This window comes from Triticum aestivum, chromosome 6B (assembly GCF_018294505.1).
Source record: "Triticum aestivum cultivar Chinese Spring chromosome 6B, IWGSC CS RefSeq v2.1, whole genome shotgun sequence".
Classification (NCBI taxonomy): Eukaryota; Viridiplantae; Streptophyta; class Magnoliopsida; order Poales; family Poaceae; genus Triticum; species Triticum aestivum.
Window position 1 is genome coordinate 663,013,899 of NC_057810.1, and position 8,513 is coordinate 663,022,411.

The window sequence follows — 8,513 nt, forward strand, 5'->3', positions numbered from 1 at the left end:
GATATAAGTGGGGGAGGTGGGAGGATAACCCAAACAACACATGTTATCATCATCGTTGCTAGACTTGTGTTGGTATAGTGGGGTGTTTGTTGTAGTCCATCCCGCGCCGCCCAGGAGCCTCGCGAGAGGGGAGGAGCCCCGCCGCCGCCGACGCACGCGTGGGCTTTGCACGACGGTGTCCCTGGAGGCGGCAAGGGAGGAGGAAGGCAAGAAAGGGATGGCGGCGATGGCGAACTAGGGTTCCGCCCGGGCCGCTCGCGGGAGCGGCACAGGGGACCTAACTGTAGTGCTATTTTTCTAAAAGCTGCACTTCTATGGACAATGCCAGTTCGGTAAGAGAATCACAGGGCAAGAAGCAGCAGTAGCAAGAAACAGTGGCTACCACCGTCAGCAAGAAACAGTGGTTTAAAACAAGAGCTGGATCAAGAAATCATCATCGCTACGTTTTACACACGATTGCTTTCATCAGTATAGTACATACATTTTACAAAATTTACAACAACGAGCGCATGAACGACGAGTGGCTACCGACAGACGACATTAAGAAACCACGACCAAGTATTAGGTACTGGCGAAGAATTACACAGTTTGTTTATGATTGATGAACCTTCGAAACGCTCTGCTCTGCCCTGCTCTTCCGCCTAATGATCTGAGAACTTTGGAAGCACAGCGCAGCATCACGACGCGACTTTGGTCAGTTGTAGTTGGGCCTTCTCGTGCTCCCGCCGCCGTACTGCGACCTCGCGAACGGATCGCTCATCTGGTCCTGCATGCGCATGATTTACCCGTGTCAGTGTGCATCGTCGTTCCTGCAACAAGGAGGATGAGAAATGGCGGATGATCATTCGTGTTGGTTTTCTTACGTTCCGTGACTGCGACATGGAGGGGTTGCTCATGTAGGCGGAGCTGGTCATGCCGGTCCGCAAGCCGCCGCCGCCGCCCATGCTGCCCATGCCGCCCATCATGGGGTTGCAGAACTGCATGTTGTCCTCGCCGAGCGCGCGCAGCCGGTTGAGCTCCGGGAGCACGCCGGTGGCCAGGTCGGGCCGGTCCTTGCGCCGGAGCTCGCAGCAGCGCAGCGACATCTCCGCGAACCGCCGCGCCTCGTCCACGGGCCAGTCGTGCACGGCCGGGTCGAGCAGGTCGGCGATGGTGCCGTGGTCCAGCGCGCGCGCCACATGGTGCGTCAGCCCCATGGGCGGCCGCGCCGTGATGATCTGCAGCAGCATCACGCCCAGCGAGTAGACGTCCGACTTGACGCCCAGCATCCCCGTCTGCTGGTACTCCGGGTCGATGTAGCAGAAGGTGCCCGCGGCGCTCGTCATGTGGCACTGCGTCACCGTGTCGGCCACCGACGGCGGCACCAGCCGGGCGAGGCCGACGTCGCTGATCTTGCTCACGTAGTTGCGGTCCAGGAGGATGTTGCCCGGCTTGAGGTCGCGGTGGACCAGCGGCTCCGGCTTGGCCTGGTGGAGGAAGAGGAGGCCCGTGGCGATCTCGGCGGCGATGCGGAACCGGTGCTGCCAGGGGAGCACCGGCCCGCCGCCGCGCTTGAAGAGGCAGTCGTCCAGGCTGCCCATGGCCATGTACTCGTACACCAGGCAGCCGTACTCCGGGCAGGCGCCGAGGAGGAGCACCATGTTGGGGTGGCGGATGCAGCTGAGCACCTCCACCTCCTGCTGGAACTGGGCCTTGCCCTGCGCGGCGTCCGGCCGGAGCACCTTGATGGCCACGGGGGTGTGGTCCAGCTGGCCCTTGTACACGGGGCCGTAGCCGCCCTCGCCCACCTTGAGCGAGTCGGAGAAGTGCTCCGTGCCCGCCTCGATCTCCTCGATGGTGTACCGGCGGTACCTCGCCGACGAGGCGCCGGCGTCCCCCTTGAGCGCCCTCCTCTCCGCGGCGATCCGCTTCTGGGCCTCCAGCTCGGCCAGGCGCTGCGACGCCTCGGCCGCCTCGATGGCCGCCCGCGCCTTGGCCTTCTCCTGCTCGATGAGCGCCAGCGCCGTCTCCTCCGTCAGCCGGCCGTCCTGCGACCGCTGCTCCTCCTCCTTCCAGCGCTGCAGCTCCGTGGCCTTCTGCTTGGCGGTGAGCGCCTCCTTGCAGGCCGTGCTGTACATGTCCATGGTCTGCTTCAGCTCCAGCCGGAGCCGCCGCATCTCCGCCTCCATGTCCTCCTACATACATGCATGCATGCATTGAGATTTGCAACCGAGAAAGATTAATGGCAGGCAGGCATGCATGGCGATCGTGCGTGTTGCTCGCATGATGGAGGTACCGCGGGGAGGGAGGAGGAGACGCTGGTATGGGAGTTGGAGGTGCTCTCGCTGCCGAAGGTGTCGAGACCCCACCCCGAGCGCGGCGCCTCGAAGCTGTTGTGGTCGTAAGTGTCCGACCCGGTGGACAGCCGCGGCTGGTACGACGCTCCGCCGCTCCGGTCCACGCTCCGCCCCTGGGTCGGGGCCCCGATGAAGGATATGTCCGACGACTCCGTCTGCGAGAAGTCCGGGAACTTCCTCGCCGACGTCGTCGTCGGGCCCCTCGAGAACGGAGACCTGCCACGTACGTAACCATGATCGATCAAGCTACATGTCCGTCCATGCATGAACTAGCGAGCGAGCACAGAAACAAGACTTACATGATGAAGTTTTCTTGCGGCTGCAGCGAGGGCGTGACGGTAGAGTCGGCTCGCGTCGCCTGAGGAGGCTGCGGCGCCGCCCACTTCTGCACGGCCGCGGCCGCGGGCGCCGCGGCAAGCTGCTGCGGCTCGGGCGGCTTGGCGGCACCGGCGCCGCCGCCCTGGATCATGTTGCGGAGCGGCGAGACGGAGGGGGCGGGGCGGATGGCCTGGCGCACCGAGGTGACCTTGCCGCCTTTGTTGACGACGTAGACGCTGGTGAAGTCGGGGGCGGTCTTGCAGACGCTGTTGGGGACGTCGGGCTTGAAGCGGACGAAGCTGCTGCGGGTGTTGGCGCCGAGGACGAGGCGCTCGACGGCGGCGTGGGCGGCGAACTCGACGAGGGACTTGGCGACGTCGTGGTCGTCGAGGAGCACGTCCTTGCACTGGATGTCCTTGCGGGTGCAGAAGCAGCGGAAGGGGAGGAAGAGGTCCTTCATCTGCGGGTCCGTCGGCTGCTTGTACCCGGCGGCGTCCTCCACGCCGCCGGAGCTGCCGCGGGTGTTGACGTGGACCAGCACCAGGGTCTGGCCCCGGTGCACCAGCGTCTCCGTCGCGTACTTGAGCGCGTTCTGGCTGTTCTTGTCCTTGTCGATGCACACCGCCACCAGCGGGTAGCTGCCCCCGCCGCCGCCGGCGTCGCCGTCGCTGTACTTGCCCATCCCCCCCGCCGCCACGGCCGCCCACGCAGCCAGCTCAGATCAGCCTCCTTTCTCCTCCCTCTCTCGCTTTGGTCCTCCCTAATGTCTGTCTCTAGGCTATGCTCCTGCAATTCTCCCAAGGATCATTCCAGCTATGGAAGATTGCCAAGGGAGGAGCTGTCGGTCAGGAGGGGAGGAGCTCTTTTAGGCAATCTGCTCCTCTTCTCTGACCTCCATTGACTATTATTAAGCATGGCCTTGTTGAATGCATGTGGTCGGCTCTTACAAAGGGAATGTTTTCGTTTTTCCAGCTGAGTTTGCGGGTGACCACAGATTCTGCTCATTTTCTTTCCCCATACAAAACAGACGTTATCAACAGACAAACTCTGCTGGTCTTCAGTAGTTTGGCAAACTCTGCAATTGCACAAATCCTTATACGGTCATCACCCAGTAACAGAAGATATAACATTTAGCACCAAGCATTGTTCCAATATACAGATTCCAATGTACAACCCAGATCTCCAGGAGATAAGCTTCTAATCAGCACTACAAAATTTACACCATTGGGCTAATATTTACAGTATTACGGCCCAACTCAAGTCTACAATAGTAGTGACAATGAATTCAGGAGGTCACATGCTGTATGTATGCTCCCACATGTATGTTGGCCTGCCAGGAAATCAATAGATAATCTAACTTGAATGGAGTTATGCCGCCATATAGAAGATGAATTAGTTTTCCAGTAGAATCATTTGGAAAGAATAGGTGAGACTGGCCACAGCCTAGACTAGAAAATTGTCTATCATATGGTAGATGACATCTTCTCCCTCCAGGTTCATTGGGGTCCTGACCTGCATGTGGGGGTTGCAGGGTTCAGTCCACAGTTGAACGTTTTAAGGCTCTTGCAATTTAGTGACACTATTTGTAAATGTAGAATTCAGAAATCATGCACCACTATATATATATGATATCTAACAGCAAAAGGCGTCCCGCACATTCCACAGGTACCGATTAGTTCAAAAGACAATAATTCCGTTGCAACGCAAATGCAACGTTAATTAAACCATCAACCCGAGCCAACTGTCATGAGGGTAATAAACTGTAAATAGCTACAGTTGTTGAAGGCTTGAATCCTACCTGGATATTGTAATGCGCATTGTATTTTAGCCGGCTCTCATGAAAGCATACATCGACCCGTTCCCAGGTCACTTGTGTAAGGCCACGGATCATCTCCTCTGCAATAATAATGTCCAATGTCAAAGTGGAAAACCAGTAGCACAAAATCTCTAGTTTAAAAGGACAGTATATACAGTGCACGCCATACTCTCTGATCAGTATTTTTGAATTTCTAAGGTTCTGAACCTACTGATGACAGGTGAGTTTTAGAACCTCTAAAAATCAACAACTTCTTGGTTTGGAGCTTTATCTAAAGCCTTCACTCAAATTTTGCAGGAACTCTATCCCAGCTTTATTAAAAGAACAAAAGCCAAGCTTAAAACACCACAGCACATTAATTGCAATGATTGTTACCTTCAGGGCTATCCGTGAGTGAAGTGTCTACAGAATCCTCTTGCTGAGTGCCCTCTGAGTTAGCAGTATCAACATGGATAACATGCGGGTACTTCTCATTATTTGCTTCTAACTCAAGCTACAACAACAGTCAGGGCAGATGGTTAAAATTTTAGGGACAGAGAAAGATTATAATACTTTAAAAATTAAAGAGGTGAAGTTCTCGCTTACTTTCGGTAACTCATGTTGACGCCGAATCGACGATGTGCTCCAACCAACTATGTCTTTTTCGAAGTTAAGGGCACTGGCATCAGGAGTTTTGATTCTCAAACAACAAATAAAAAATTGTTACACCCTCCATTTCTATATGCAAGGCCACTTCGATTTTTGTGTCAAACTTTGACTTATAATTTTGGTCAACGAAATATGGGTTATATGTCATAAAAAAATATCATCAGAAAGTTGTTTCAAATGTGCATCTAATGACATACTTTTTGTGGCATATAACTCACTTTTTGTTGATAAAATTATTCGTCAAACTGAGACATAAAAATATGAAGTAGCCTTGTATACAGAATGGAGGGAGTACAATACATAAATTATATAAAAGGTTTAGTTTGTAACATCTATAGGATACGGTCATATGTTATATTTGCATACGCAACACGGCGCTTAAAAGAGCGCAAAGCTGACCTGCATAATAACAAGGTCATAAGCAAGTGACATTGCAGCAAAACAGGTGTGAAAGTATCAATATCAATTTCTGCATATCATGAGTTGGTACATGAATTTCCCATCATCGCAGTCTTCAACCATTCGCACGAGAAGTGGAGGCTTCCCATCGTCCCTGTCCGAGAGGAACAAGTGTTTACCCGTTCTCCCAACTATAAGATGTGCAGTTTCTGCAGCGGTTTGTTCCAAAAGTGGAACACCAAAAAGGAAGGGCAGCTGTGGAGAACAAAAATGTCAGATATGAATACCATTTTCTGTCCTTATTAAGACATTTTATTCCAATTGAGTTCAGGGACAAACACAAATACACAATGGAACATTAAACTCGGAGTGGCAGAAACTTCTGGAAGGAGGAAACCATAAAAGATGTGTAGAATCAGTCTATGGCAAGGAAATGAACTCTTTTAGTATAAACAATAAGAAGTGGGTATTGTAGGAATTATAAGTGAGAAATGATGCCTTCATTTAGAAAATTAGGCTACTTCGTTCAAGGAAAATAATACTTCTAGCTCCTTACCAAGTGGATCCACACGCAATAGTTCAAGGCTCCAGTTTAATTGGAGCAAGAATGAGATTCAACATGCACTTGTGTTCATGAGCTATTTGTCCATTTTAGATAGCAAGGCGATATGACAAATGCAAGAGTCTTGGACTTGTAGAAATAATATCAGAAGAGCTGATAGAAATGCCAGAAGCAAAAACTAATCACTGCCTAAGTGTTGGAAAGAAGGTATGGTGATTGATAAGTTTACTAGCAAACATATATTTGGCCTCCCACTGATAGAATGGTATTAGTACCCCAGTACTACGTACAAGATAACCCTGAATCTTACTTGTTTATTCCACCTGGAGCCCAGGTGTGGTGTAGCTGACGCAATGAAATTCATTGGTTCTAAGCCAGCTATTTTACCACCTCTGTACATACTTTCTTGGTCAGAATGCTTCTCCATATTAAGGCATGGCTCTTCGCTTGTTGATTCTTCATAGAGTCTTCCAATTGCATATCTTGAAATCAATCCACCAAGTGAATGAGCAATAACAGAGATTTTCCGCAAATTTCCTTTTCTCTGGACAACTTGGTGTACCTGGATAAAAAAAATATCAGTTTGATCTGTTATTTCCCCGATTCTGCGTCTCCTTCTAAGTACAACATGCATATTTTAGCAGTGGCTAGAACTACTAGAACACTGCCAAAGTCAGTAATGATGATACCTCTTCAGCCAGTCTTTCGCCCATTATATCAACTCCATCGTATGTTAACTTTGAATGATTGCACTCACTACCTGCTCAGATAAATTTTACAAGACATGTGTATCAAGTTCTACCAGAAAGTAGTGTGCATCATGACGTAGACATGTCAACGGTCAATTAATCATATAGCCGACACGGGAAAAGGGCAAATTATATTATTATTATTATAAAGGTATTAGTCGGAAAGAGATAATTGCAGTTATATTTGCAGTGGCTCGGTGCTCAGTTACGTCCTATCAGTGTAATACTTCTTTCTATATTTTCAAAACAACAACCAAACATTCAGCTGAAGGCAAGTCCTAAAACCTCTGAACTCTGAAGTGTCGGTGCATTTGCTGCTGGTCATGCCTTTACAGGTGAACTGAATAGGAAAATTTAGCTAGGTTTTACAGTAACCCATACCTTTCTAGGTCCAAACTAAAAAGGTCCAATTCATTCCAAAATGTCAGCAAATCAACAGAATTTGAAGTCATGGATGTGAATTGTGGTAATGCTTATATGCATAGCAAGCAAATTAAAAGAGCAGCACCACCCAGTAGAGACTCACGATGCACATAGACTTTCCCCGGGAGCCTCTTCACGAACTGCTCTGCTGCAAACTTCCAATCCGCCGAACTGATCAAAGCCACGACTCAGTTAATATACCAAACTACTGGCCATCGCGAATAAAATAGAAGTGAGAGTGTATCTTCCACCCACCTTCCGTAGAGCCCGTTAACCATGACGACGAGGTGATCCGCGTCCGCGCCGCCGGCCTCCACCTCCACGCGGCTTCCAGCGTCTCGCCCCTCCTCCTCGGCCTCAATCTCCACCTCCGTGCTCTGGGGCGACGGCCGCGACAGCGCGCAGCGCAGCCGGCTCCCCAAATCCAGCCTCTCGCCTGGCGGCCTCTGCTTGCGGCCGGGCGGCAACCCTAGATCGAGCCGGAGCGCCGGCCAGCGAGAGTCGCCGCGGCTGCGGCCGCCACCCGAGGGCGAGCTCGTGGACTGGCCCATGGAGGAGGCGAGTCGGCGGTGGCGGCGGCGAAGGCGGCAGCGAGGGGGTGGGGAAGGGGGGGTGGGGACCGGGGAGGCCGCGAGGGAGCACGTGGCGTACGCGCAGAGCCTGGAGGAGGCGGGCATTCTCGGGTTGCTTGAGTTGAGAGGAGTGTGTGGGGCCCGCGCCGGCGGTTCTCGAATCGCGGGGATGACTGTTGCGGACGGAGACGCCTCCCATCGAACGGCTGAGAAGCGTTCTCAGGGACACTTGAGTGGTCGACTTCGTTTTTTAGCACCACTCGTCTTGCTGACATGGCTTCACTGGTCACCACGAACAGCTCGGACAGAAAACCACGACCATTGGGGCTCAGATTCGAGGAACCAAGTGGGCATCAAGACCTAGTCGACACACAAGGGCGTAGCGTATCTAATTGCACCCTCAAAAATGTTTACTAATTGCTCACAATATTTCGTTTTTAAGGCCTAGATAACCAATCCATTGAACAAAAATTTTTTCGCGTAAATTATCAAATCTATTAGAAAAAAGTCCATTTTACTACCCTGAACAAAGTTGGTGGTTCACATAACCCCCTGATCTTTATTTTGGTTCTCTTTACCCCCTGAACAATCTCATACCGGACAAAATCAGTCCCTAGGTGGTTTGACTTGACTGATTGCTGACGTGGCAATGGTCAATGGGCGGTTTTGACCTGCGGGTGAGTCTCCCCC

At 51.8% G+C, this 8,513-nt stretch overlaps 2 protein-coding genes across 2 annotated transcripts; both read right to left on the minus strand.

Annotated features, from left to right (window-relative positions):
• Positions 1-571: 571 nt before the first annotated feature.
• On the minus strand, positions 572-3,535 carry LOC123138842 (U-box domain-containing protein 52-like). Its single transcript, XM_044558702.1, has 4 exons — positions 2,636-3,535; positions 2,276-2,552; positions 864-2,174; positions 572-766 (listed from the first exon to the last, which is right to left on the minus strand). The coding sequence occupies exons 1-4, from the start codon at positions 3,334-3,336 to the stop codon at positions 695-697; spliced, it is 2,361 nt and encodes a 786-aa protein (XP_044414637.1). The 5' UTR covers positions 3,337-3,535; the 3' UTR covers positions 572-694.
• A 231-nt stretch (positions 3,536-3,766) lies between these two features.
• LOC123138841 (putative lipase C4A8.10) lies at positions 3,767-7,928 on the minus strand. Its single transcript, XM_044558701.1, has 10 exons — positions 7,507-7,928; positions 7,355-7,422; positions 6,769-6,839; positions 6,390-6,641; positions 5,609-5,772; positions 5,462-5,517; positions 5,056-5,108; positions 4,846-4,963; positions 4,453-4,550; positions 3,767-4,166 (listed from the first exon to the last, which is right to left on the minus strand). Exons 1-10 carry the CDS (start codon positions 7,926-7,928, stop codon positions 4,098-4,100), a joined length of 1,371 nt encoding a protein of 456 aa, XP_044414636.1. The 3' UTR covers positions 3,767-4,097.
• Between the last annotated feature and the right edge of the window lie 585 nt (positions 7,929-8,513).

Bases quoted from the DNA above. Each gene is read 5' to 3' on its own strand.
- LOC123138842 (XM_044558702.1), bottom strand. From the start codon at position 3,336: ATGGGCAAGTACAGCGACGGCGACGCCGGCGGCGGCGGGGGCAGCTAC. The intron at 2,553-2,635 runs GTAAGTCTTGTT...CGTACGTGGCAG, and splicing joins CCGCAAGAAAACTTCATCAT to GTCTCCGTTCTCGAGGGGCC. The intron at 2,175-2,275 runs GTACCTCCATCA...GCATGTATGTAG, and splicing joins TCTCCTCCTCCCTCCCCGCG to GAGGACATGGAGGCGGAGAT.
- LOC123138841 (XM_044558701.1), bottom strand. From the start codon at position 7,928: ATGCCCGCCTCCTCCAGGCTCTGCGCGTACGCCACGTGCTCCCTCGCG. The intron at 7,423-7,506 runs GTGGGTGGAAGA...GGCTTTGATCAG, and splicing joins GTTAACGGGCTCTACGGAAG to TTCGGCGGATTGGAAGTTTG. The intron at 5,518-5,608 runs GTACCAACTCAT...GTTATTATGCAG, and splicing joins TGCGATGATGGGAAATTCAT to GTCAGCTTTGCGCTCTTTTA.